The following is a 26,934-nucleotide window of genomic DNA, read 5'->3' on the forward strand; positions in this document are numbered from 1 at the left end:
GCAGATTCGAGCCCACGAGCGCCTCCCATCCGCTCTCTTTGGCGTTGCTGTACGCCCGCAAGCGGGTATCCCCGGTCGATCTGAGGGCGGAGCCCTGCCTTAGGTGGACATATCTTTGAGAAAATCTAATTTTTTCGGGGGGAGAGATCAATACAAAATTTGACATCCTCCAACATGAGATGCCCCGAGCGGACGTCCGTTCATTTCTTTTCCCTTTCTTTTTTTGGGCCCTGTGGGCACCCTACAATAGAGCGCCCGCCGCCCGCCGGGGCCGCACGCCACAAAGATGTCGCATCGCGTCGCGCCGCGGTCGCCAATGCCGGCGACGCTCCTGTTGCTCCTCCGCGGCGCGCTGGGCCTGGGGCCGCCTGCGGGGCCTGTCCGTCTCATCCTCGACACCGACATGGGTGGAGGCGCCTGCCAGGATGTCGATGACGTGGCTGCGCTCTGCATGACGCACGCCCTGTGTGGAGAAGTTTACCTTACCTTACCTTATGACTTTATGTGCCGACCGGGCTCCAGGGCGTGCCGCTGGGTTTGAGCCCGTTGACGGCGTCGAAATGACGGAGAGCGCCCCGGCCGGCAGCCGCGGCACAGGTTTCCTCGAGGTTTCCCCACGCGGCCGCGCTTTTATTCTCTAGCTACCCCGCGCCGCCCGAGCGCACCCCCGCAACGGCTATCGCACTCACGACCAGTGCAAGACCAATGAGAGCGAGTTGTCCCACGACCGCATCCTGCCTCCCCGTGGGCGCTGGGCTGGAAGCGGCCGCTGGCGTCGAGGCTGGTTCCTCGGGTTGCTGGCCGCGGTAGGTGCTTTGCCTTCCGATTGCGGTTCCATGCCGATCGGGCTCCGTCGTCCACGCACCCTTTGATATGTGCGCACGACACTGCGGGCAGAGTGGCGCAGCAGACTCGGAGAGCGTGGTGGCGCACGACTCACAGCAACACGCGTGCCCGCACTCGAACCGCACCTCGCGCGGCCGCTCCATACACACCGCGCATTCCTTGAAGGGCGGCTCGCCCATGATGTCGGACAGCTTCTCGGTGGCGAGGCCGCGATTGTCTCCGCACGCCACGAGCACACTCATCGCCAGGTCGCGGTCCGCCTCGGGGAACTGCAGCAAGAGCACGTCCATGTCGGCCCGCCTCGCTCCTGCCTCCCGTGCCCGCTGCCTCCGGGCCTCCTCGGCCCGCCTCGCCTCCTCGCGCGCCTCCGCCTCCTGCTGCCGGCGAGCCTGCCTCCGGCTCGCACGGCGGCGGAGGAAGAGGAACGGGTTGAAGTCGACGCCGGACGCCATTGTTGGACAACGCCGTCGCTGTGCGTACACGCGCGTTTCGCGGGGAGCAATTCTGAAAAAAATATTTCGCGCCACGCAGGTCACCATGGCTGCATCCAGAGCTGCTTTGTCGTGCGCACTCGAGCAGCGCGCAACGGTCGCGCCCACCTGCCACCTCGCCTCGCCGGCTGCATCCCGCTCGCGGCGGTCGCCACCATCCCTGGGCACCGCCACTGCCCCTGTCCCTGCCGCCGCCGTCCGAGAGAGAGTGCCGTCCGTCACCTTCCGATTCCTCCCCGCCGCCCGGCCTGATCCGCGGCGGCACACACCTCGGCATCGCCGACCCTGATGCCGCCGCCGCCGTCCCTGTCGCCCCCGCTTCCACCCACTTGCTTTACTGCCGACTCCAAGCGGGAGGCAGCAAAGGCACGCAGACAGAACCCTAAGTGAGAACGTCGCCATCGTGTAGCAGGCAGGCCTGGCTAGCCGCGTGTTGGGGAGTAGTTTTTGTGTGTGTGGTGTACTCTCCCTCCACTCAGTGGTATAGTGACGGTGAGCAGCGCACGATAAAAACAGCTGAAAAACCTCGAAGCCCTGGGGTGCGAAAATTCTTTTCTGGCCGACCCCGCAGTACCGGTAGTCGGGTAGAAAACGGGCGCATCCGACCCAAGATGAGCGCGAAGCGTTCATGCCGGCGGCCAGAGTTCCCGCTGCACAGCGACGAGCAGCAGCTGCCCTCGCAACAGCCGCCGTGGCGCAGCGACGAGCTCCTCTCGTCGATCCGTCTCATCGGGCGCGGCGGCGAGAGTGGCGAGGCTTTGCTCGGCGCTCTCGCTGGCGAGCAGTGCGACGGCGTTCTCGCATCCACGATGAGCCTCGATGCCGCCTGGCTGCTGGCCACTCTCGGCGTGCGACCTGAGACGCCGGCGGTGATCGCGTGCCACCACCCGGTCAAGTGCTGGGCGGGAGCGGCCGCCGACCGCCGCTCGGCCGCCTCTGGTGCGGTGCCCGGCTTCCGCAACGCGTGCCTAGTCTTCCCGCCCTTTTGCGACGCGCCGGACAAGCTTAAGGACTGGGCTCCGAAGCGGGAGGAGCAGGCCTACGAGGGGCTGCTCGGGTGCGTGCACCCTAAGGTGTGACCGTCACCGCCCGTCCTGCGTCCACCCATACCGCGCCGGTGTCCCAGCCGTTGGTCGGACTGCGTTTCACCTTCCTATCTGAAGGTGCTGGTGCTGCTCTTTCCCGACGCGGCCGTGGTGGTCGTCGCCACCGCCAACCTCAACCGAGGCGGCTGGGCGGCCGGCGGCGTGCGCAACCACCTCTGGCACCACTCCTTCCCGGTCCGCACCCAGCGCCTCGGCGAGGACGTGGCCGACTGGTCCGCGCTGCTTCCGGACGGCTCCTTCGGCTCGCCTCCCTAGAAGCGGAAGAAGTGTTGTTGCATTCCAACCAGCCCTCGAGAGGGCACGTACTCCGCCGTACTCGACCGCACTCCGCTGTAGCCCCTGTGCTCGTCTCCACCGTCTTCACGCGGTGCTCTGGCGACTCTGCACGAGACAATACTCCCGCCCCGAGGCTGGCGCATCCAGCACGTACCTTAAGGTAGGCGCGGAGCTCGCCTGCCTCTTCGCCTCGATGCTGGCGCCGTGTGCGCCGCACGCCGCCACCGTCGCCCTCTTTTGGCGTCTGGCGAGGTACGACTGGCGCGCGGCGCCTCCCAACGTGCATCTGGTGACCTCGGCTCCAGGCATCTTCCCGCTCCGCCCCGCCCCTCCGCCGCCCGGTTGTGTCGCGACGGTGCGGTGCGCGCTCGCGGGCGCGAGGCGCTACTACAGCGGCCTGCTCGACGCGCGCGACGTGAACGCCGCTCCCCCGAGGCGGGGCGAGGGCAGTGGCGACGGCGCGGGCGACGGCAGTGGCGACGTGGGCGGCGGAGGCGAGGGCAAGGGGTCGCGTCTTCTGCGCATCGCCAAGGCTGCGCGCCAGCTGTGCCGGAGCAGCGGCGAGGTCGCTCTGGAGCTGCGCCCGCAGCCGGGCAATCCACACGACGCGAACGCTATCGCAGTCTGGATGCCGGCGGCGCTGCGAGAGGCGCTGGCCGCGGCGGGCGGCGACGCGGCGGCGCTGCGGGAGGAGGAGGGGCAGCTCGGCTGCTTGCCCCGCGAGGTCGCGGCGTGGGTCAGACCTTTCCGAGACCTTTCCGAGACCTTTCCGAGACCTTTCGCTCGTGCCAGGTCGCGGCGTGGGTCGCGCCGCTGCTGCGCTGCGGTGTGCTCGTCGCCACCGCCGCCGCACCGGCGAGCTCACTCTTTGGGCTTGGCTGCCTCTCCAGGCGATCTCGGGCAATCTCGACGCGATCTCGAGTAGGCGAGCTCACTCTTTGGGTTCGGTGTGGTGCGCGGCTTTGAGGTGCTCACGCTGCACTTCTGGCTGCCCGCCGGCGGCCAGCCCTGCCTCGACTCGAACGGCGACGGCGGCGTGTGGGGGAGCCTGCTGCAGCTGCTCGGGCGGGCGGAGCGGCCGCGGGGTTTGCACCGATTGCTTCAGCTCCTCGGCCGGACGCGCGAGCGTGGGAGGTTGTGGCGCAGCCCGCGCGATGCCGCGGCGGACTACTACTCCACTTCCTCGCTGGGTAACCTGTACCAGAATACGCGCTTCGCGCAGGCGTTCGTGCACGCGACGGGCGGCGACGGTGGCGGCTCCGAGGGAGAGTCCGAGGATGAGGAGCAGCGGGTCTGGTCGCACATTTCTGTCCTCGATTTCTTGTTAGGCGCGTCGGAGGACGAGGACGAGCAGCTCCCGGGGCTGGTCGAGGGGCATCCGCCGCGTCTGCCGGACCACCTGCCGCAGGCGCTTCATCCTGTCTCTCCTCATAACAACAGGACGATGATTTTATTGCGGTTGTTTGTGCTCCCCCGCCTCGCAGGTGCTCTTCCCGTCGACGCATTCGGTGAGGAGGCTGCGCGATGAGGCCGTTGGACGGGGGCGCCAAGATGCTATACTATTCACAGCTGTACTATTCACAGCTATACTATTCACAGGCCGTTGGACGGGCGCGCCAAGATGCGCGCCGGCTGCGCGAGGGGCGCCGTGTGCTGCTGCGCGGCCTCTGCGGCGACTTGTGCTCGCTGAACGGCCGCACGGGGGTGCTGCAGGAGCAGCTAGGGGAGGGGCCGCTAGCGCTGGCCGAGGGGGAGTGCGTGCTCATCTGCGGGCTGCGGCGCCGCGCCGAGCTCAACGGGCAGCGCGTGCGGATCGGCAGGCGCGTGCCTGCTCGGGGCCGCTACGTGGCGGTCCTGGACAGCGGCGAGGCGCTCTCGCTGCGCCGTGCGAACCTGTCGTCTCTGCAGTGGTGCGTCGAGCTCGAGCCGGGCGAGGCTAGGGGCGAGGAGCACGCCAAGCTCGTGAGCCTGAGCGCCGCCAACCTCGTCGCCACCGCGGTGCAGCCTCACGGGCGCGTCGTCCTCCGCGCGAACGCCGCCCAGCCCGTTGCGGAGGGGCAGCCGCTGCCGCCCGCTATGAGCCAGGAGGGGAGGCGCGGCTGGCGCTGGTGTGGCGTGGCGGCCTCGCGCCTCGCGGGCGGCTGGTGGCGGGTGAGGCTCGAGGGGGGGGTCGGGGACGTGCGCGTGCGGGAGCGGCACTTGTGGGCGGCGCCGCCGCGGCTGCCGTGGCTCACCTACATGATGTCGGCGAGGACGTGGTCGGACGTGCTGCGCGTGCAAGCTGGCCGACGGTCGCGCCTGCGCCCGCTGCTGGCGGAGTGCGAGCAGACCACGCAGCAGCAGGGCTTCCAGCACTCAAAGGTGGCGGTGCGGCGCTGGCGCGACGGGAGCGGCTACCTCTACCTCGGCTCGCACAACTTCTCGCCGGCCGCCTGGGGCTCTCCGCGGCTGCTCGCCACGGCGAGGATGCACGTCGGCGGCGGCGGCGGCGAGACCGTGCTCTGGGTGGCGAGCTACTGTGAACAACTAATGAACTGTGTTACTCACTATTAATCAGGCGAGGGGGTGCTCTGGGTGGCGAACTACGAGTGCGGCCTCCTCCTCGTCCACCCGCCAGGCGACGCGGCGCCGGTCGGCTTCTGGGACGCGCTGCAGGCCCGGCTCGGCTTTGCTGCCAGCGGCAGGACGCTCGACGGCGGCGGCGTCGGCGGCGAGGACGGTAGAGGCAGTCCGACAGCGCGCCCGTTCACGCAGGCTGACTGCAGGCTCCTCGCGCGCGAGATGTACGTGCAGGCGGCGGCCGAGGCCGAGGCGGCGGCGGCGGAGGCGCAGGCGGCGGCCGTGCCGGCGGGGGCGGTGCAGCTAGCCGAGGGGCAGCAGCAGGCGCGGGCGGCGGCCGCTCACGCCGACGGCACGGAGGCGATCGCGGAGCTGAACGACGAGGCGCGCTACGAGGTGGTTGGCGTGGCCGAGGCTGTGCGCTGGCGGGCCTCCCTCCCTGAGGGCCGCGCGGCGCAGCACAGCTACGCGGAGGAGCGGCGGGAGGAGCGGGCGGAGGCGCTGCTCTTGCCGTTGCATTGGCCACCGCCCACCGGCCTGACTGCGCCTTTTTGACGGGGGTTTTACTTTAAGCGCGAAACGGAATTCAGTCGAGAGACGAGAGAAAAAATCTGTTCCGTCGGCCGTGCCCCGCGCAGAGTCGAGACGGTGTCGAGATTATCGTGGAAGACACATGGGATCATGGGTGGGGGGTCCTACCTCTAGAGACCTCTACCTACTGTACAGTAAACAGTAGAGTATACACAATATACCTCTTAGTCTTTCCGTACTGTTATAATGATAGTAATAGGACAGTGTGGTCGGAGGGCGCCCGGGTCGCCCCGGAGCGGCCCCGCGGCCCCGCGCAGGGAGGTGGGTGGAGGGCGGGCACCACGCCATCGGGTAGGCCGCGCCGCGGGGACGCAGCTAGGGCCAACTGGGTGCGCGGCGCTAGAGGGCAAAGCCGTAGGGACCCTGGCACTATACGCGCTACGCTACGGAGCGCGTGAATCGTGGGGGGGGTACCCATAGTACTGGGCGGTAGGGGCGGTGGACACTCAGGCAGACCGGAGCTCGGCGCACTTCTCCGCGCATGCGCGCGCATCGGCGAGCTCGCCCGCCGCGAGCTTCAGCCTGGCGAGCTCGGCCCAGATGTCGGCAGCGCGCGGCTCCAGCGCAAGCGCCGCGCCGACCGCGTCTAGCGCCGGCTCCACCTATTCGCAAGCCGACCCGTAAAGGAGACGCCGTTCACACTAGCCGGCGGCATGAACAGCGGGCGACACCATTCCCAGCTGGCCCAAGCACTGACCCAGAGCGAGCTCGGCGGAGGCGCGCTGCGACGCGCGCACCGCAACGTCACACGCCGCGTAGCACGCCGCCCCCGCCTGGCGGGAGATAGCCGAGATACAGCCGAGATAGCCGAGAGACAGCCGAGAGAGACACCTCACAGCCGAGAGCCGAGAGAGAGAGAGAGAGAGAGAGCCGAGATATGGCCCGCGCCTCGGCCGCGTCGCCAAAGGCCAGCAGCGCCTCCTCGACGCTCCCCTCGCCGCCGCAGTTGCGCACGTCGCAGCCCAAGTTGTACAGCGCGTCGAAGGACGCGACGCCACTCGCCCGGCCGAGAGCGACGGCGCGGCGGCCGGCGGCGGCGGCGCCGTCCACGTCGCCCTGCCTCCGCCTCGCCGTCGCCAGCTGTATCCACGGCTCCGCGTCGGCAGGGTTGAGGCGCACCTAATCTAATGAGGTCGTGCTATGCACACTTCACTCACTCGCTGGCGCTGGCCGTGTTGAGGCGCACCGCGAGCTCGAGCAGCCGCGCTGCCTCCGCGCCGCCGGCAGCCCTGCCCTCGCCCGCCTCGCCCCCCTCACCCTCCTCGGCCGCCTCGCCCTCCTCGGCCCCCTCGCCCTCCCGCCTCTCCTGCCCCTCCCGCCTCTCCCGCCCCGCCCGCCCCTCCCGCCCCTCCCGCCCCGCCCGCCCCGCCCGCCCCTCCCCTGCAGCGGCGTCGCCCCCGCCCAGCGCGGCGATGGCCCTGGCGGTGAGTACGCCTGCGCACTCGATATCGCACTCATGCCGACTCGTGGCGACTCCAATCTCTCGTCGATTGTGTCGATCAAATCGAGACTGCGTGCAAGTCGGTCGTCCATGACGGCGAGCTCGCACGCGTACAGAGAATTGGCGCGGGGTCCAAAGGAGTGGGTTCACCACCACCCTGCTCTTTCAATGGTCTATCAATACTGGGTCTTTATCAACCAATTAGTGACGCCCGCCCGCGTGGTCGACATACGCGGCCGACTGCAGGAAGAGGACGAGAATGTGCCTCACGCCTAGCCCCGGGGAGATATGGGGAGATATGCGGAGATGTGCGGAGATATGGGGAGATATCGGGAGATAGTGCCTCACGCCTAGCCTCGCGCAATCTCGGCTCATCTGGAGCTGTCTCAGTGGGTGACAGCAGCGGGACGTCTCTCGGCGCCTTTTGCGGTCCGCGCGCCCGCGTGCCACAGCGCTCCCGCGTGCAGCAGCGCGTGGCCGACTCCGCCCGGCTCAACCACAGCGCCGCCGTGAGCCTCGCCGCCCTCCTCCGCCGCCTCCTCCGCCTCCTCCTCCTCCGCCTCGCCGCCGCGGACGGCGAGGAACCTTCGAGGTCAGACGCAGGCAGGAGGTCGGGCAGGCGGTCTTGTGCCGTGTATTCAGAGCACCGCGCGAACGCGAGGGAGGCGATGCGGTGCAATACAGCGGAGTCCGGTTGCAACACAAGAGAGCGTACTCCGCTTCTAGGGCGAGATACAGGGAGATACGGGGAGATATGGACTCCGCTTCTAGGGGGGTAGGAACCAAGTGCCGCCGCCCTCGTGGCCTGCGCTGAGCGCGACGTTGACAGTGAGGAGGTTGGCGTCGCCGTGCGGGGCCATGTGGTCTTTGGAGCGCGCCGCGTCGTACCGCACAACAAGGGCGTTGAGAACCCGCAAGTCGGACGGCTTGTGCTCGGGCGGCAGCAGCGCCGCAGTCGCGATGGCGGCGATGTCGGGGAGCGCCGCTGCGACGGCGGCGGAGGCGCGCGGCAAATCGGCGAGGTGAAGCTCGTCCGAGCCCGACTGAAGCGTGTAGCGCGAGCCCCACCCGTCTGCAGCGGCTCGCTCCTCCGCCTCGGCGATGATGTCTGCGCACGTCTCGGGTGCGAGAACCGGCTCGACGGTGGCATGGACCAGCGCACGCGATCCAAACGGCGCGTTGCCAGGCGCAACGAGTGCGTCGGAGCCGACCAGCCGCGGAGTGGTCGCGATGCTGCGGCGGCTTGGCGCCGAGGCGATGGTCGGCCACGCCCGCAGGCACGCCTCGCACTCGTGGCGGTGAGACCTAGCGTTGAGCCGTCGGATGGCATCGAGCTCCGTGAGCGACAGGGCGGCGGCGTGCACGAAGAGCATGTCCACAACAGGAGACAATGCGGGCCGCCGCTTCGTTCTCGCTCGTCGTCGCTCGCCTCTCTCGAGGCAAACCCCGGAAAGTGCGGCAAAATGCCATGCGCGCGGACCACGCTTCACGCTTGCGTGGATACGTGGCTGGCAGGCTGACCCGTGTGCGGGGTAACCCGCGCACGGGGAAGCTTCACGGGTTCGAGTCGCCAAACATTGAGCAGCGGAGGTGTGCCGAGGGGGACCGGGAGGCGGTAAGCCGTCGTCGCCCGGCGCTGCATGCAGCACCGTGGCGATGGCGCTAAGAGGTTCCTCTTTTCCGCGCCCCCCCCGCAAGGCGCGCGATACACAAAAATAAGCGCCTGCACGTGTAGGCGCGCATCTTAGCCAAGGCTCGCGCCCACAGGTGTAGGTGCTTGTGTCAGATACGCGCCCACACGTGCAGGTGCGAGCCCTAGCTAACATGAGCGCCTCCCTCCCTCCACGTGCAGATGCGCATTTGGCGAGCTCGAATATAAGCGTCTACTCGTGCAGGCGCTCGTTTTAGCTAAGAAACGCACCTACACGTGTGGCCGCGTACATTGGCTTGAGGTGATATACGCACTTGGTGTGTGATCGATACATTTTTTAACACCTTAGGTCTCAGGAGAGCTGGAGAGGGCCGCCGAGGTTGTATTCGAGTGGAAGGCTGAGGTGGGAGGTCAGGTAGGGGTCTGGGCGGCCTACACGTGTGCAGTCCTTTTTGGGTTGACAGTTGCTCAGTGCATGACTTGCCCCCCCGGGAGGGGGGGGGTCGAGAAGACAAGGTCCATTACAGTTATACGCGCGGCCACACGTGTAGGCGCGTATCTTAGCTAAAACGAGCGCCAGCACGAGTAGACGCTTATATTCGAGCTCGCCAAATGCGCATCTGCACGTGAAGGCGCTCATGTTAGCTAGGGCTCGCACCTGCACGTGTGGGCGCGTATCTGACACAAGCAGCTACACGTGTAGGCGCGAGCCTTGGCTAAGATGCGCGCCTACACGTGCAGGCGCTTATTTTTGCCGCACTTTCCGGGGTTTGCCCTCTCTCGAGGTTCTCGAGTGGATAACCTGCACGAAGTGACATGGAGACACGTCAAGGGGCACAGTGGTCATAAGTGGAACGACTACGTCGATAAGCAAGCTGACCTCGGCAGGAGCGGCGCGAGGGATTGCGGCGCACCGGAGTGGCAAGACGAGTCTGTCCCAACAGACGCAGACGACGGGGAGAGCAGCACCGTGGGCGACGACGTGGTTATTAACGGAGGAGGTACAACCATCCCACTCGACGACATCGGTGATGGGGCCTCTAGCTACGCCGATGACCCACCCGACTCCCCCGAAAACAAACCGCCGCCGCCTAGCGCCCCGCCCTCGCCGCCTAAAGCCCCAGTCGTGGAGCAGGGGGTGATATGGATTTCATACACGCCGAGCGCGCAGGCGCGACACATCGGAGACAACAAGGGGATCCGGCGTGGAAGAGCTATCGACATTGACGTTGACCCAGCCGATTCCACCGATGTCGACGTCATCACCTCCGCGGCTACCGCACTTTCGCTCGACGACACCGTGGAGAATCGCACCGAGGACCTTGCCGAGGCGATAGGCCGAATCACTTTGGGCCCCGACCCCGCCCCCACCCCTCGGGGTGGGGGCACCCGCCCCTGTCGGGCACCGCTTGCGGCGCCTGGCAGGGGCACCCCCTGGGTGGGGGCCGGCGATTCCCATGCCGGCTCTCCGCCACAACCCCCGCCGGGAGGGAATCCCTGCTCACAGAAAAGGGCTTCGAGCCCTGTCTCGCGCACGCCCCTGGCGGGCGCCGCGGACCAGTTCCGCGAGCGCTCGTCAGCGGGTGGTGTGCGGTTCTTGCCGTAGTTCCTCTTCGGTCGCCTAGCCCCGGCGCCGTCTGTCGGACGCCTGCGTGTCACGAGTGCGAGCCGCTCGCGGTTCGTACGCCCGCTTGCGGGTTCGAGTGGCGGGCTATCCCGCTTGCGGGATGGCTTAGCGGGTTCGAGCCGTCACACATTGGCTGCCGGGGTGTGCCGAGGGGGGGCTGGGTGGGCGGTAAGCCGTCATTGCCCGGCGCTGCTTGCAGCGCTCTGGGTGGTAGTGGCGGCGCTCCAAGAGTGGTGCTCTTGGGAAGAGGTTCCTCCTTTCCGCTCCCCCCCCGCAAGGCGCGAGACACACAAAACCTTTGGGGTAGCGAGGATTGGTAGCGAGGATTGGTGACGCGATCCACTCAGCGTCCCTCTCTGCTCTGCACGACACCCTCTGCGGACAGCCGGCAGCAAGAGAAACTGCACTGCGGAGCACCACTGCTGCCTGTAAGGAGAACAAAAGACTACAAACAACCCTCCCCTCGCACGGAGACAGGACACCGAGGGCAAAAGAAAACCGAGCCACTAATGGTGGTGAGCCAGTGTGAACCAGTCAGTATCCACCGACAGCGCCTCAGTGCGCGGCGCATCTCCTTGCCTTTCTCCCCGCGTCGTCTCGTCCCATGGCGGGCTTCGCTCTGACTTGGCGCACCTTCATTGCCATCAAGGCCAACAAGGTGCGCTGCACGGACCGCGGCATCTTCAGCCTGTTCGGCCCGATGTGTGGTCTCGACGTTCTCGTCGTCCTTGCGCTTCTCTGCGCGGCAAGCTGCTGCTGCTGCGTGTACTGTGTAAACGGGTTGACATCGAATCGACGGTATTTGCGCCGCGTCGCATGCATGTGTATCTGCGCGTCGTCGGCCGGCGCGATCTACGTGCTTACCCACCCGACTCGCTACACGGAGGTGCCCACGTGGAAGCCGCCGACGCTCGACAGTCCGTATGATGAGTGGCGTAACGGCGGCGGCGCCGCCGCTGCTGGTGCCATGAACCTGACAGCCCGCCTGCACGACGCCGTGCGGCAGCACGGGCGCCGCTTCCACATAGCGCGGCCGTACAAGCATGCGGTGATCGACGAGCTGCTCCCGATGGACATTGTTGACGCGGTGGCCGCCGAGCTGCCCGACGAGAGCCAAAGCGGCTGCCCTCACTGGGCTACGAAGTGCTACCTCCAAAAGGGTTCCGAGTACCAAAAGAAAGAGCTCGCGCCGGAAGCGTTCGGGCCGGCCACGCGCACGCTCTTCCGCGAGCTGCGCTCGGCGCGATTCGTGCGCTTCCTCGAGGACCTCAGCGGCGTGAGCGGCCTCTTCCCAGACCCCGCCTACCAGGGCAGCGGCGTGCACATCACGTCGGACGGCGGCTACCTCAACGTGCACGCCGACTTCAATGCGCGCCATCTTCAACCCGTGATGCACCGCCGCGTCAACATGTTCATCTACCTCACCCCGGGATGGCAGGAAGAGTACGGTGGCCACCTTGAGCTGTGGAACCGCCGCATGGACAAGTGCGAGCAGCGCATCCTGCCCAGCTACGGCCGCTTCGTGGTCTTCCGATCAGACAGTTTCTCCTACCATGGGCACCCGCTGCCCATGCGCCTGCCGCCCAACGTGATGCGCCGCTCGATTGCATTCTACTACTATACGAAAACTCGCCCGAGGCGGGAGTGCCTCGACGCCAAATGCAAGCTGCACAGCACCCTGTTTCAAGTCTCGCGCTGCGGTGAGTGCGCCGCACCGGCGTGCCGCAACGCTTCCGGTGTGTCGGCCGGCGCCCGACGCGCACCTGTGGGCGTGCCGCGAGAGAGTTGAGACTGCGGGCTGTCCGCGCGGCACAACTTGCCTCAAAACGTGCCTGGAGAGGACAACAAGTGAGCAAAGGGTTGGCTCGACGACCAGCGAGAGGCGTCGGTATAGGTCGCCGGTCGCACGGAGAGTTGCGCGCGCGCGAGGATGGTTGGGCATGGGACGCGACGGATGTCCGGGCGCGGCGGGCTGTCGCGAGCCACACGCGGTGTGTAGGCGCGTAGGCGCTGTACGATTGGTATAGGTCGCTGGTCAGCCCACGCGATCCGAAAAGCGAAACTAGGCAGCGTGAAGACTGCAGTGACACCAGTGTCTCCAGAAAAACCAAAAGTGCTGTTTTCGGCCTCGCCGGCCAGACGCTGCAGCAGCTGCTGCTGTGTGCTGCGGCTGCGGCTGCGGTGGCGGCGGCGGCAACGACGGCGGCGGCGGCGAGTCGGACGCTGAGCTTTTCAAGAGCACGATATCCAGGCCGTGGAGGGCGGCGGCAGCGGACGTTGGCCCGTCCCCGTCATTCTTTTTTTGCACAACACTGGGCAGGTGTACCTGTGTTAGTGCCAGTGCGCGCCAGTCCCGTGCCCAGTGTTGTGCGAGGGAGCTTTGTTGTAAATTCTTTTTTGCGGGCGACGGCTTCTGAACAAAACTAACCCTGTCTGCACGTCTCGCGCGCGCGTGAACAGGGCTCCAGGCCCCAAATGACGTGTGAGTGTTAGAGTTGTTTGGTGTTGCTAAACCTCTCTCTCTCTCGGCTTCTGAGGAAGCCGTCGCCCGCGCCTCGCGTGCGGGCTGAATTTTAAAATTATTTTTTCAGCGTGCCGCCTGATTTGAGGCGTAGACGCTGTACTCGCCGTTGTCTTCATGGCACGTAGTAGGCGTGAGCCAGTAGTAGTCTGCTGTAAGAGGGGCTAGTTGTAAAATTCTTTGTCCAGTCTGCTGTGAGAGGTGCTTGTATTCGTAGAATTCTTAAAATACAAGCCTCTCTCACAGCACACTGGCACGACAAGGGCGCGGACTGGCGCGGACTGGCACACACACCGGCTCACCACCTATTCGTAGAATGGGTTGTCCAATTCTTTGTCCATGAGTTGCGCGGAGCCCCATGCCCACACCGCCCCGCAAGCGCTGCCGGCCGAGGACGCGATCACGCCCGCCGCGCGCCGCGCCGGCTCCGGGAGCTGCTGCGTGAAGCTGAAGCGGGCTCGCTTCGCGGGCTTCTCCTCGCCGCCCACCTCCTCTCCCTCCTCCCCCTCCTCCTCCTCGCCGCCGCCGCCGCCGCTACCGCCGCCGCCGCCGCCGCCGCCGCCGCCGTAATCGTCGTCGACGTCGTCGTCGTCGCTGCCGATGGCCAGGTGGCCGAAGCCCTTTTCGTTTATGCAGCACGTCGAGCACGGCACAGCTTGCCGGCCGCCGCCGCTCAACGCAGCGTCAGAGCGCGCGCGGCACCGCAGCCCGCGCGCACAGTCGGTGCGCTGCCAGTCGCGCAGGCAGTCCTTATGGATTCTGTGCCCGCCGGCGCAGAAAACATCGTCGATTCGCTGTGAACCACCCCACTGTGCGATTTCGGGGCCCGGGGAGAGAGAGAGAGAGAGAGAGAGAGAGAGAGAGAGAGAGAGAGAGAGAGAGGGGCCCGGGGTTAGCAGACGCCGTGGCCAACTGTCATGTCGGTAGCCGCCCTGCACCGCTCGCTGCTGGAGCGCGGTTGATCGCGGCGCCGACGCCGCGGCGGCGCCAGCTGCATCCGCGCAAAAACAAAACAAACAAAACAAACGCGAGGTCGCGGCGCGGCCGCGGCAGCAAAAAACATCGACCTCCCCGCGTGTCCACCGATTCCGAGCCCTCGTGCCTGCCCTCTCCGTTGGCAGCCGCCGCCTCCCCACTCGTCCCCCGCGCTCACACCAACCTCCGTAAGCGGTATGTATGTAGAGAGAGAGATTTTTAGCAATACCAAACAACTCTAACACTCACACGTTTGTTTTGTATGTATGGGCGGGCCCTCTCGGCGCACTCCTGAAAAAAGAAACTTGAGCAGGGGTGTCATGTCGGTGGGGCAATGCGTGCCGGTCGCTGTCCAGCGACACCCTACTTGTTGAGATCTTGTCCGAGGCCGCAATGCAGGGCGACGCCATCGACCGGAAGCGACAGCACGCGGACACCCCGCCCTCACTGCCTACATTCTCACCGCCACGGACCCGTTCTCTGACGATCCGGTGAAGAAAAAAAGTTTATCCGGTGGACGTGGTGGGGTGTCAGAGCCGGGCGAGGAAGGAGGTAGGTAGGTAGGTAGGTAGGTAGGTTTTTGTTGTTGTAGGAAGGTAAAGAACAGTCAGGCTCGGACTGGACACCAACGCGAACAAACAAAACGGTATGGGTAGGTAGGTGATAAGGTGAAGAAAGAACAGTCTGTCAGTCCCCACAATACATGGCATCACCGCACGCGGGGCATTTGTGGCACATACATTGTCGAGGTGCGTATGCACTGCCATCCAGCGTGTGGCACGTTGTCGAGGTGCGTATGCACCAGCATGTAATACACATATGCGCGATTCTACCTCAGTGTCAGTCCGTCCTCACAGCAGCCTGAGCCAGCACGCCAGCCGCCCGCCGGTAGGCCGATGGTGGCGGGCCTTCGGCCCACCCGGCCCTGGCGCGTTCCGGGGGGGACACCCGTGTGGTGAGGTACTCGACGTGTTCGCCCCTTCTCATCACCTTCCCCGATAGCGGGCACGCGGCGAGAGCGGCGCGGAGTCGCTCGTCGGCGCCCGCTTGGCTGCGGCGAGGGTTTCGGCGTAGGCGACACCTTCGGCCTCGGTCCCGGTGGGGCCGTCCCCGTCCTCGTCGGAGCGGAACTCCCTCCCGTGCTCTGGTCCCGTCGGCGGTGGGTAGGCGGGCGTCTGGGCGATGGGGTCGGGCGGCCCTGCGGGGGCGGCGTCGCCCGGCACATGCGCGGACGCCGCGCCCGCTTGCTCGCTCGGCACCGCCTCGTCCTCGTGGTCCACGCCGCCCGGTGCCAGGCTCGCGTGCGTGCTCGAGCTGCCAGCGGCACCAGGGCCGGGGCGGGGCGACGGGCGTGGCCCACTGATGCAGACTACCTCCACATCCTCCCTCTCGTAGCGTCCGCCGTGAGGCGCGGAGGAGGAGATGCAGCGCGGCGAGGGTTCAGTGGAGAGCCCCTCCCGCCTTCCCGATCTACGGGCCGCCAGTGGCGATAACGGCCGCCGCTCGGCCTCGACGGACAACCCGAGAAGCCGAGTGAAGGCGAAACGCCATATCGCCGCGACGCCGCCGACGGCCGAGGACGAGTCCGAATGGGACCGTCACTCACTCAATTTGGGGATCCTCCACGCGCTGCGCTACGCTTCGGAGTCGCTCACCCCGGGATCGCTCCTTCCCTCGCTCCGGATTGGGGAAACTCTGAGCTCCCTCCGCGTACGCTACGCTCCCTTCGGAGAGAGCCCCAGAGTCTTACCGCGCTCCGGATCCTCTTTAGCCCATCTCTGAGAGTTAGAGTGACTGGCTAGAGACGACGACGACGATACAGTTCATGATAAACAAACTTTAGTTTGTGCTAGTGAACTGAGGAGAAGCGGGTCGAGCCTCGGCGCAGAGGGCAGCGCCTAGCGGGCGGGAACCCTTACCCCCGCGCCCGCCGCTGCCCGCCGCTTTGTGCGCGGGACATCCGAGCGCCACGAGGCTCCGACACAGCTCCCGACTAGCGTCGGCTCCTGCTCAGGCAGGCGCCAACCTATCAGTTCTCAAAGCGACCCACCACCATCCCTCATCTACCGCCCGATCCAATCGCATTCGTCTCTTGCGAGTCCTCTTGCTCCAAGAGGTTCCAGAGAACGGGGAAACTCTGAGCTCCCTCCGCGTACGCTACGCTCCCTTCGGAGAGAGCCCCAGAGTCTTACCGCGCTCCGGATCCTCTTTAGCCCATCTCTGAGAGTTAGAGCGACTGGCTAGAGACGACGACGACGATACAGTTCATGCGGCCGCTCTTGTCACTCCCTCTTGATGATAGTCGAACAGCCGATATATGCCCCAGGGGGGCCCTCGCCGCCTACTCGTGTCCGCGCGCGATCCACCGAGCTGCTCAGCCGGCCTCGCGACGATATCCACGCATCGATGCCGTCGCCGCCTGCCGAACAGGATTTCACTACACGAGCTGAAACAACCGAGGCGGAGCGCAGCTGCGTTGCGGACGAAAACGCCTGGACGCATCCGCCAAGCATCATCTGTCCGCCTGGAGCGGACTCCTCCGGCTCCTCCTCGTCGTCCTCAGAAACCCCCACGCCAGCACGGCCGAGCTCGCCGGCGGCGCCGATTATGCGGACTATCGCCTCCGTCGGAAGCATGCTGGAGTCACTCCAGTCGTCAAAGGCCACCGTCGCGCCGGTCGCCAGCCTCAAGCTCTACGACGGGCTCGGCTCGGATCAGGTTCGGGAGATCACGGTGGATCGGCTCAAGTGGGCCTTCTTCTCCCTCGGCCTCCGTGCCGGCGTCGCCAGCACACTCTGTGCTGCTGGTCGGCTTCGTCATCGCCGGCTCCGAGACTGCCAGCGTGGAGGCGATCGCGGCGCTGTACTACCCCCTCTTCCGCGCGATGCTCCTCCTCTCCTACTTTGGGATCCTCTTCGGGGTGCTGCTCTTCGCGTGGAAGCGGTGCGGGATCGACTACACCGCCATCCTCGGCGTCGACGGCGGCCGTACGAATGTCCACGCGGTGGTGTGAGGCTATGCGCCCCTCTCGCTCGCCCTGCCCGATTACGTAGTTAGTTAATGATAGACGCTCACCGGTAGTCTACCTGTAGACACTCCGAGCTCCAGCAGTGAGTGAGGTTGCTCCAACTCACGCGGACCCTTCCCGGACCCTTCTCCGACCCTTCCCGGACCCTTCCCGGACCCTTCCCGGACCCGGCCTGCAGGTGCGCGCGTCCACCTCGCTGATGGGTCTCAACTTTTCCGCCTTCGTCCTCTACTGGCTCGCCCTGCTCTGTGTGCAGTACCCTACCAAACCCGGCACCCAAATCCGGTGAAATTATCACACAGGCTCGCCCTGCTCGGCATCGTGCCGCACGCGCACGCGTGGCCCGCCTCCGCGCTGCTGCTGACCCTCGCCTACCTTCTCTGGCCGCTCGACCAAGAGCGGAATGAGACGGCGTCGAGAGTGTCCGAGCTGACCCGACGATGATCCGAGACCACAGGCCGTTCGACCACATGGCGGAGTGGAGCGACGCCGCCCAGCGTGCCGACTGCGCGCGCTGCGTCGGGCGGGTCCTGCTCGCCGGCCTCGTCCCCGGCACTGTGAGTAGTACAGCTGTGAGTAGTGCAGCTGTGAATAGGTCCTGCTCGCCGGCCTCGTCCCCACGACCTTCGCGTCCAGCTTCGTCGCCGACATCCTGACGTCGATGCCCAAGCTCTTCATCGACCTGCTGCAGGCGGTAGTACAGCGGCAGGAGTACGCAGCCGGATCCAACACACAAGACCACCACGCCGGAGAGCACTGAGTCAGACGCTGCCAAAGACCGCTGCTGCAGGGTCCTACGCTAGTCTCGGACAATCTCTCAGCTCTTCCATATCTCAGCTCTCCTCACCTCGCCCCGCCCCAGACCAGCTGCATCTACCTCTCGGGCGAAGCGCTTCGCTCCGGCGATTGGGACCCGCAGAGGCGCGTAGTAGAGCGCCTCTGTAGGAGTAGTAGCAGCAGCAATAGCAGCAGCAGCAGCAGCAGCGTGGTGGTAAAGTAGCGCAGTATAGTAGGAATAGCATCAGCAGCGGCAGCAGTTCAGGTCGGCCCTGTTAAACTGCTATGCTTTCGAAATGACTAGCGACAGGCGCGCCTTCGAGCAAGGCCTCTCTCGACTGCGCGGGGCCCGTGAAAAAGAAACGTCCGACAGGTATTTCTTCTTCTAGGCGCGCCTTCGAGCGCGGCCTCTCCGTCTGCACGGGCGACACGCCGGCGTACCGCCACGCCTTCGCTCTCTTCTCGGTGCTCCCGTTCGTGCTGCGAGCCCTGCAGTGCGGCAGGCAGCTGCGCGACGCCACGGCGGCAGGATCGAGTGGCTGCACCTCGGCCACATCTCGGCCACATCTCGGCTGTAGCTCGGCTGTGAGTAGCACGGCTGTATCTCGGCTGTATCTTGGCTAGATCTCGGCTAGATCTCGGCTCGACGACCCTGTCCTCAGGCTCGCCCGAGTGGCGGCGCCACGCGCTCAACATTGCAAAGTACGCCGCCTCGCTGACGGTCCAGGCGGGCGCACGTGAAACACAGCCACACAGCCACACAGCAATGCAGCCTAGTGCATGGCACACAGCCACACAGCCACACAGCAATGCAGCCTAGTGCATGGCACACAGCCACACAGCCAGACAGCAATGCAGCCTAGTGCATGGCACACAGCCACACAGCCAGACAGCAATGCAGCCTAGTGCATGGCACACAGCCACACAGCCAGGCAGCAATGCAGCCTAGTGCATGGCACATAGCCACACAGCCAGACAGCAATGCAGCCTAGTGCATGGCACACAGCCACACAGCCAGACAGCAATGCAGCCTAGTGCATGACACACAGCCACACAGCCAGACAGCAATGCAGCCTAGTGCATGACACACAGCCACACAGCCAGACAGCAATGCAGCCTAGTGCAACCGTGCGCCGCCTCGCTGACAGTCCAGGCGGGCCAGTACAGTAGGTGCAAACTTAGTTAAGATCTGAACCCCTCTCCACGCCCCAAGCGACTCTAGCGGCAGGAGACGTGGCTTCACTCCACACCACAGACCTGAGGGAGGGGGGGGGGGGGGGCGACACAGTCACACAGCTGTGACCAGGTCCTCTCACTCATCGCGTCGCCCGAGACTCCGTCCTCCGGCCGCTCGCTCTGGCTCGCGGCGTCTCGCGTCTCTTTGCACCCTCGGCGTACTCTCGGCTACTCTCGGCTCGACTCTCGTGCAGGCTCGCGGCATCTTGCGTCTCCTCCCTCTTCGCCTTCCTCTGGGACGTGCTCGTCGACTGGGGCCTCGGCCCTCGGCCCGTCCGACGCGGTGCAGTACCCTACCAAACCCGGTACCCAAATCCAGTGCAAGAACACATAGGCCCTCAGCCGGTGCGACGCGCCGTGCGCTACGCCATCGGAGAGCCGGTCTACCGAGGCGCGGCCAACTCGGGGGCCTTCCTGAGCGCACATACGGCAGTCGCTGCACGCCGACGGCTGTGAACAGGCGCGGCCAACTCGGGCGCCGCGTTCTGGCTGCGGCCGGTGCGCGCGCTGCCGACGCTGTGGTACTTTGTCGGCATCTGCGTCGACCTGGTCGCGCGGCTGACGTGGGCCGTCTACATCTCGCCGCACCAGAGGGTCGTGCAGGCAAACGCTCTTTGCTCGGCTCTAAGCTCGGCTAACCTCGGCTGACCTCGGTTAACCTCAGCTGGCCTCGGCTAGCCTCGGCTGACCTCGGCTAATCTTGTGCAGGCGAACGTGACGCTCTTGCTTGGCGCGATCGAGCTCTCGCGCCGAGCGAGCTGGGGCCTCTTCTAGCCGAGAATGTAGCCGAGATGTAGCCGAGATAGCCGAGACACAGCATGGCGCCCTAGCTGATATGGCGCGTCTTCTTGACGAGACAGTCGCATGCTACGACCCTTAGGCCTCTTCCGGCTCGAGTGGGAGCAGATCCGGCGCAAGTCGGTGTGAGTAGTACAGCTGTGAATAGTGAAGCTGTGAATAGGTGGGAGCAGATCCGGCGCAAGTCGGTGGAGGTGCACGCGGACGACGCGCGCAGGCAGCCGCTGCTGCCTGACGGCCCGCGGCCGGCGCGAGGGTGGGTGCAGAGGGAGGGCGCGCCGCGGCCCGAGTACACGCACGACCTGATCAGTGCGGCGCTGAGCCAGAACATCAGGTCGATGACCACTCGGGCATCGGCCGGGGGCATGCACGTGAAATAGGTGGCGTGCAGGGTCACATGGCGTGGGCAGCTGCCCCCCCCCCCCCCCCTTGACATGGAACCATGCCGACATTAGAACCAGCTAATACGCGCTAGTCCGAACCCGCCTATTTTGTTGTGTGCAGCGTTGTGACGATGTGATCATAGGGGGCAAACACCTCCGGGGCTCCGCAAAGATCCGGGGTGTGTGCGCCTCGCCAGTGGCAGTGCTGCTCCACTTCTCGCACCCGATCGCAAAACACCCACGCTATACCGCTGACGAGCCCGAAGCGGCACCGATCTTCCTCCTCAACAGGGTCTGCACCATCTGGTTGAAGGGTACCTCGTCGCCAAAGCTGCACTCAATCACCGCGAGCATGCGCGTGCGGTCGCTTGGCAGCGAGCACGATGCCTCGCTCAGCCGGAAGCGCGCCAAGCCGCCCTCCAGGCCGCACTGGGCCCTCCCACCGCCAAGACCGCGCAGCGGCAGCACCTCAACCTGGCCCGGCGCGCCACCCATCGCCACAAAGATGAATATTTCAAGCACACACCACAGCCGCGAGCAATAGGTCGGCCCATGCAGCACCAGCAAGCTGCGGCAGCCGGACAGGTAGATGGGCAGCTGGAGCAGGCTTGCCGCGACGGCGTCCTGTCGAATACAGCAGCGGTCGAGCCACAGCAGCGGCGGGCGGCCGTGCTCCGCCTCGAAGCCGCCAGCCCACTCGCGCAGAACCTCGTACTTTTCAGCGCCCGCGTCCGCCCACGAGTGCGAGATGAAAGCGTCCACCTCCCCCAGCCTCGCCGGCTCGCTCCTGTCTTCTTCTGGAGCCTGACCCAGCAAAAGATCCGCCTCGGTTAGGCCCGCCCACGGCATCGCGCGGAATGTGTCGATGGCTTTGCGACAGCGCTGGTCCGTCTCGATTGCGCCGCTGCCGACGAGCGACGCGACAGCAGCCATAGAGCGCGAGCTCGCGCGGAGCCAATTCCAACCGAGGCAGCGATGGATACGCCCGCGAACACGCCTATTATCCACTGGGGCTGTGAGCGGCGCCTGCTCGACACCCTCGATCCTCTCGCATGCAAACCTGGTCAGGAAGACGGCGAAGAGCAAGCCAAAGCCGCTGCCGAAGCTCTTGCGCACGAAGTGCGACCAGCCGCAATCGTGAATATGGCTGGTGCCGAAGCGCGCAGTCTGGTGTGAGAGCAGCCAGAGCCACTGGCCGCTGCTCGAGACGAAGCTGACGAGGAAGACGACTCGCAGTGTGACGAAGAGCCTGCTCAGCGCGTCTCGCGTGGACGCTGAGCGCACGATGACTGTAATATACACGGCGCCGCCGGCGACCAGGGCCGCCTTATCTAGCAGGCCCAAAAGCAGCAGCGGAGCCAGCTTGCTGGCCTCCCACCCGGACACCGCGGCTCCCACCCACATGCTGTCGAGGCAGATTGGCTGATCCAGGCTATAGCAACGGCTGGCGGTGTACTGGCACGCGGCGACATCGTGCGCGACATAGTAGAAATGGGTGATGGCGCAGAAGGCTCCTGCGAGTCGGACACCAACGTGGTCCAGGGGCCTGCAGGCTAGCAGGACCAGCGTGGGAGGCAGCACCGTCAGCAGGCCGAGCACTGGCAGCGGCTCCCTCGAGATGATCACATCCATTGCACACATGCCACCGACAAAGCGCACAATGTAGCACATCGGGATGCCCAGGATGAAGGCGGCCCACGCGACGGCGAGGGAGGAGAATGTGACCTGCGTGCGTAGCCTGTGCTCGATTTTGCGGGCATCGCAGAGGCGCTCCGACAGCCCTGCACTGCAGCTGGTGCGACTGGGCTGTCGGAAGAGCTCGCTCACACGATGGAGGAGCACGCACGAGAGAGGCACAAGAGCGACTACGAGGGAGCATGACAGCGCCACCGCAGAGGAGCCGGCACCGGCCGTGCTCGCGGCCGTCGTGTGGTTGGCCATCGTTCGAGAAGGAGCGAGCCAGCCAAATCTTGGACGCGTGGACTGGACGTGTTCAACAGGGTTCTTCCTTCAGTCACTTGTAGTGAGCGTCGGGCTGGTGCGGAAAGGTTTTTCTTGTTTACGACACATGGCTCCCCGCAAGGCGGCGCGAGACACTCTCGTCCAGCATGCCGCCGCAGCGCCTCAACGAGGTCCTGGAGGATCTAGGAGCGGTCCCCAGGCCAGCTCCTGACGAGAACATGGGCTTCACTTTTCATCCGCGGCGAGGGGCAGCAGCAGCCAGCGGCGACCCGCGGGCAGAGGACACGGAAATGGTTCCAGTCACGCTGGACGCGCACGTGCTCGACAACCTCACTGGATGGCTGCGCGCCAACGAAATTGCTGCGCTCGGCTGCACGTGCTCCGGGTTGGCGGCCGTCGTCGCGCACACCTATCCCGGCATCAAGCTGCGGCTCTATCCGCACCAGCGCGCCTCCGTCGCGTTCCTGCAGCGCGGCGAGGCCAGCAGTCGACGCGGTGGCATCCTTGCCGACGAGCCGGGCACCGGCAAGACGGTCACGCTGCTGGCGCTCATCTGCAAGACGGCCGGTGCGTGGACGGCGCGCCAGCCCGACGCGGCCGAGCGTCGGCGCGTGAATGCCGAGGCCAAGTGGGCGGGCCTCGCCTTCCTCTACCGCCGCGAGCTCGTCTACTCCATCCTCAAGCAAGTGCGCACGAGCTGCCCGCGCGAGTATGCGCTGCTCGGCCGCGGCGTGCGGCGTGCAGCGGCGGCACTGCCGCAGTATGCCGAAACCTTGGGCCGCGCGCCACCCATCGACTTCGACGAGATCAGCCACGATGCGCAGATATCGACGCTCGCTACTCGCGCCGGCCTCGACGCCGCGGTGCGCGCGGTGCCGGACGCGGCGCGGGCCTACTGGTCGAGCGCGGCCGCAATCGCGCACCACCCGTCGGGTGCGCCGGCGGCCGCGGCGCTCGTGGCGGATGCCTTGCGGCTGCGGACCGCCGTCGACGAGGCGCTCGACGCGCACACGCCCGACGGCGACGCGCCGCCGCCACCGCGGCGCTCGCGTGCGACGCTGGTGATCGCGCCGCGCCCGCTCGTGCAGCAGCCTAGAAGCGGAGTACGCAGTCGTGTATTCCAACCGGCGCTCGAGAGGGCTAGGATCCCGCTAAGTTCGACCGTATTTGGCTCTATGCACTGTATTCCTCTTCACGCGGTGCTACGAGTGCACTGCACGAGACCGCATTCCCGCCCCGAGGCTGGTGCGTTCAGCTCGCAGGTGCAGCACTGGCGCGAGCAGCTCGAGTGGCACGTGAAGGCCGACGGCGGCGGCTTACCCGGAGAGGTCCTGATCGACCCGTTCGCCGACCAAAGGGGCAACTCGGGCGGCGGCGGCGGCGGCGGCGGGCGGCGTGGCGGCGGCGGCGGGCGTCTCGGCGACCTCGCCAGTCTGTGGTCGGCGGAGCGGCTGGCGGCGGCGTCCGTCGTCGTGCTGCCCGCCGAGCGTCTCTCGCTCGAGCAGCGGCACGCGGCCGGCGCCTCCGTGCTGTGCGCGGTCAAGTGGCTCCGCGTCGTTTGCGACGAGGGCCACTCCCTCGGCGGCGGCGCCCTCACTCACACGAAGCTGCTGCTTCAAGCGCTGCCGGCGGAGCGTCGGTGGCTGCTCACGGGGACTCCTGCAAAGGAGACGTCCGACGCCGACGGCCTCAGCTCCCTCGGATCGCTCCTCGGCGTGCTCGGCGACCCTGCACGCGCCGAGTGGCCGCCGCTCGCACGCCGGCTCCTCCGTACCGGCGCTGGCTCGGCCGCCTCCCAAACGGCCGAGCACGCCGCCGCGCGTGCGGCCGTCGTCGGCTTCCTCGCCCCGCGCATGATCCGGCACCTGAAGCGGCACATCTCGGTGCCGCCTCCGAGGCGCGCGACCGTCGTCCTCGAGACGTCGCCCAGCGAGCGGCTGAGCTACAACAGCCTCGTTTCTTACATCCGCGCCAACATCGTGCTCACGTCGCTCGAGGGCGCCGAGCGCGGTGCGGGTGCGGACGTGTCGCTGTTGCACCACGCCAACAAGAAGTCTGCGCGCGCGGCCATCGAGAACATCCGGCTGACGTGCAACGGCGGCGGCAAGCAGGTCGCCACCCTCTCGCCCGAGTTTTATTCGGAGGCGGTCGAGTGGCTCAACGAGCGCTACCACGCGCCGCCGCACGCGGTCGCGCGCTGCCGCGCCTTCATGGACGCCGCGCAGGCGGGCGAGCCTCTGCCGTGCGACAAGTGCTCGCTGCCGCTGCTGCTGCAGCTCGTCTTCCCACTCTGCGGCCACCTGGTCTGCCCCGAGTGCGTCGAGGCGAGTGTCGAGGCGAGCGGGCCGCTCAGTGCGTGCCCCGTGTGCGAGGTTGCTCTGCCGCCGGTGCGCTACAACACGTGCCCAAAGTGTGACGACGTGCGCTGCTCCCACCAAGCGCCCAAGGTGCCGACGGAGGCACACCCGCTCGACGGCTTTGCGTACCTGCAGCCCGGGTTCGACTTGCAGTGGGCCGAGACGCTGCGCGAGGCGGAGGCGCGCGCGCTCGCCGAGTCGTATGCGAAGCAGCGGCGGGAGGAGACGCGCATCAAGGCCGGCGTTGGTGCCGGACCGTCGTCGCTCTCGGCTGTGGCGCCCAGCGGCAGCACCACGCTGTCGACGGTGCCCACATCGTCTTCGTCGGGCGCAGAGGCGGCCTCGAGCACAGCGGGAGGCGGCGGCGGCGGCGGCGGCGGAAACGGAGCGCTCAGCCATACAAAGGCGAGTTACATCATCGATGGGATCGCCGAGCTCCGGCGCGTCGAGCGCGAGGCACGCGCGGCGCACGCGGCGGGCCGGCCGTACCCGCCGGGCCACGACAGCCGGCCGGTCCGCGTGGCGGTGTATTCGGAGCGGCGCAAGACCCTCGACCAGCTGGGACACTTTCTGTACTTGCGCTTCGGCGACGATGCCATCAGCCAGTTCTGGGGTCGCTGGCGCAACTCTGAGCTCGACAAGTTCCGCTCCGGCCGCGTGCGCTACTGGCGGTGCGCGCAGTGCCCGACGCGGCACGACGACGGCGCACGCGCGGCGGGCGGGCGCGAGGTGGAGTTCCCCGAGACGCGCTGCTACGGGCGGCATCTCGTCGTCGAGATTTCCGCCGAGCACGCTCCTCCCGGCATGCACCTCGCCGACGGGCAGGCGAGCTTCTCCGTCACGGTCAGCGAGGAGGACGCACGGCGAGTGGGGGAGCTCGGCTTCCTGCAGGGCACCGTGTGGACGGTCGGCATGCCGATTGAGACGCGCGTGCGCTCCCCGCTCACCGGCGGCTTCGGGCCGTGGGTGGGAGGCCGGTTGTCCAACTTCCGAAAGTGCGGTGCGCGCATGCCTGACGCCGCGCCGTGGGAGGCGCGCCCGGTCGACTGCTTCGTGCTGCTCCTCACGCGCGACGGCTCGCACGGCCTCGACCTGTCCATGCTCACGCACATCTTCCTCGCCGATCAGGTGTGCTGTGTGTGTTCTGTGTGTGTTGAGGGGGGACGCCCACCCACCTAGAGAGCACGAGAGCAACGCGTGCACAGCCACCCCACCACGTTTCGCCCTGTCCTTCCCCTTCTTTTTCACGACCGCTGCTCTTGCCGTGAACACGCAAAGGTGTGGGACCCAGCGGTCGAGCACCAGCTGGTCGCGCGCGCCTACCGCATGGGCGCCACCGGGTCCGTCCACGTCGCCCAGCTGCTGATGAAGGGCACACTCGAGGAAGAGCTCCACCTGATCAACGGCGGCGGTGGCCCTCCTCCAGCCGCTCCAGCCGCGGCGTCGGGCACTGGCACAGGTAGCAGCAGCCGCGGGCCCGGCACAGGCAGTAGCAGCGGCGCGGGCGAGTCGGCCGCTGGTGGTGGTGCCGGGAGCGCGCTCGCCCTCAATGCGTGCGGCGATTGCGAGGCAACGGCACCGTCCACCCCGGGGGCGCCCTCGCAAGGCAGCGGTCGCAGCGGCGCTGGTGCCGAGAGCAATGGCGGCGGCAGTGGCAGTGGCGGAAGCAGCGACGGCCACCTTCCGAGGACGGCACCAAGCTCGAGGGCCGCCGGAAAGCGCCGCATGGGCGAGCTCGACCACCTTGCAGAGGACATGACCCCACCCACCAAGCGGGCAAACCTTGCGGCGCCGGACGGTGGGGGCACCGTGGAAGGCAAGGCGGTGGACGGCGACGCGCCGCGGCCGGCCGCACCGCCGCCACCGCAGCAGAGCACGGCGGCGCAGGAGGAGGCGAAAGTGCACCGGCTGCTCAAGTCCATCCGCTTCGTGCGCGAGCAGAGCCGCGCGCTAACATGAGGGGCGCACATGAGGGGTTGGTGAAGGCTATGCAGCCACCCGTGTGTCCTGCCTATGCATTTTGGCTGGGTTGCGGCGGCGTAATCGGAGTTCGGAGCGAGGGACAGGCCCCCAAAACTGGAGTTTTTTTTCATATCTTTTTTCTTTTTAGAGCGCGTTACCTGTTGCTGCGCAATTCTTGTCGCAGCTGCTCTCGGAAGGCGACAAGGCGAGAGGCGCACCACACGGAAACGCAGACGATCTCTCAGCGGAGTGAAAAGTGAAGGCCGCAGGCAGAGTGGGCGGCCGGGCGCACGTAGGAGAGGTGGCGAGCTGAGCCTCTCGCGCCTGACGGCCGCCGCGCCGGGAGC

The 26,934-nt window shown here is 66.6% G+C and overlaps 8 protein-coding genes across 8 annotated transcripts; 5 read left to right on the forward strand and 3 right to left on the reverse strand.

Annotated features, from left to right (window-relative positions):
- Positions 1-641: 641 nt before the first annotated feature.
- On the reverse strand, positions 642-1,298 carry EMIHUDRAFT_100184 (hypothetical protein; the record flags this gene model as incomplete). The annotated part of the gene is made up of 1 exon (XM_005780193.1): positions 642-1,298. The coding sequence occupies one exon, from the start codon at positions 1,296-1,298 to the stop codon at positions 642-644; it is 657 nt and encodes a 218-aa protein (XP_005780250.1).
- A 650-nt stretch (positions 1,299-1,948) lies between these two features.
- EMIHUDRAFT_100185 (hypothetical protein) lies at positions 1,949-5,833 on the forward strand (the record flags this gene model as incomplete). The annotated part of the gene is made up of 7 exons (XM_005780194.1): positions 1,949-2,410; positions 2,501-2,617; positions 2,880-3,455; positions 3,645-4,085; positions 4,204-4,227; positions 4,319-5,237; positions 5,277-5,833. 7 exons carry the CDS (start codon positions 1,949-1,951, stop codon positions 5,831-5,833), a joined length of 3,096 nt encoding a protein of 1,031 aa, XP_005780251.1.
- A 482-nt stretch (positions 5,834-6,315) lies between these two features.
- EMIHUDRAFT_100186 (hypothetical protein) lies at positions 6,316-8,683 on the reverse strand (the record flags this gene model as incomplete). The annotated part of the gene is made up of 5 exons (XM_005780195.1): positions 6,316-6,471; positions 6,824-6,988; positions 7,056-7,303; positions 7,720-7,895; positions 8,094-8,683. 5 exons carry the CDS (start codon positions 8,681-8,683, stop codon positions 6,316-6,318), a joined length of 1,335 nt encoding a protein of 444 aa, XP_005780252.1.
- Positions 8,684-11,786: 3,103 nt separating this feature from the next.
- On the forward strand, positions 11,787-12,275 carry EMIHUDRAFT_57468 (Hypothetical protein; the record flags this gene model as incomplete). Its single annotated transcript, XM_005780196.1, has 1 exon — positions 11,787-12,275. A coding segment is annotated over one exon (489 nt), but the record flags the coding sequence as incomplete, so codon positions are not given.
- A 4,104-nt stretch (positions 12,276-16,379) lies between these two features.
- On the forward strand, positions 16,380-17,872 carry EMIHUDRAFT_204808 (hypothetical protein; the record flags this gene model as incomplete). Its single annotated transcript, XM_005780197.1, has 6 exons — positions 16,380-16,385; positions 16,515-16,802; positions 16,918-17,091; positions 17,291-17,367; positions 17,570-17,639; positions 17,708-17,872. 6 exons carry the CDS (start codon positions 16,380-16,382, stop codon positions 17,870-17,872), a joined length of 780 nt encoding a protein of 259 aa, XP_005780254.1.
- Positions 17,873-18,999: 1,127 nt separating this feature from the next.
- EMIHUDRAFT_204809 (hypothetical protein) lies at positions 19,000-20,303 on the forward strand (the record flags this gene model as incomplete). Its single annotated transcript, XM_005780198.1, has 4 exons — positions 19,000-19,055; positions 19,320-19,408; positions 19,586-19,719; positions 20,097-20,303. The coding sequence occupies 4 exons, from the start codon at positions 19,000-19,002 to the stop codon at positions 20,301-20,303; spliced, it is 486 nt and encodes a 161-aa protein (XP_005780255.1).
- A 246-nt stretch (positions 20,304-20,549) lies between these two features.
- On the reverse strand, positions 20,550-22,247 carry EMIHUDRAFT_204810 (hypothetical protein; the record flags this gene model as incomplete). The annotated part of the gene is made up of 1 exon (XM_005780199.1): positions 20,550-22,247. The coding sequence occupies one exon, from the start codon at positions 22,245-22,247 to the stop codon at positions 20,550-20,552; it is 1,698 nt and encodes a 565-aa protein (XP_005780256.1).
- Positions 22,248-22,378: 131 nt separating this feature from the next.
- Positions 22,379-26,584, forward strand: EMIHUDRAFT_450099 (hypothetical protein; the record flags this gene model as incomplete). Its single annotated transcript, XM_005780200.1, has 7 exons — positions 22,379-23,329; positions 23,531-23,610; positions 23,701-24,931; positions 25,031-25,753; positions 25,904-26,036; positions 26,112-26,205; positions 26,332-26,584. Exons 1-7 carry the CDS (start codon positions 22,415-22,417, stop codon positions 26,582-26,584), a joined length of 3,429 nt encoding a protein of 1,142 aa, XP_005780257.1. The 5' UTR covers positions 22,379-22,414.
- Between the last annotated feature and the right edge of the window lie 350 nt (positions 26,585-26,934).

Source organism: Emiliania huxleyi, assembly GCF_000372725.1.
Source record: "Emiliania huxleyi CCMP1516 unplaced genomic scaffold EMIHUscaffold_22, whole genome shotgun sequence".
Classification (NCBI taxonomy): Eukaryota; Haptophyta; order Isochrysidales; family Noelaerhabdaceae; genus Emiliania; species Emiliania huxleyi.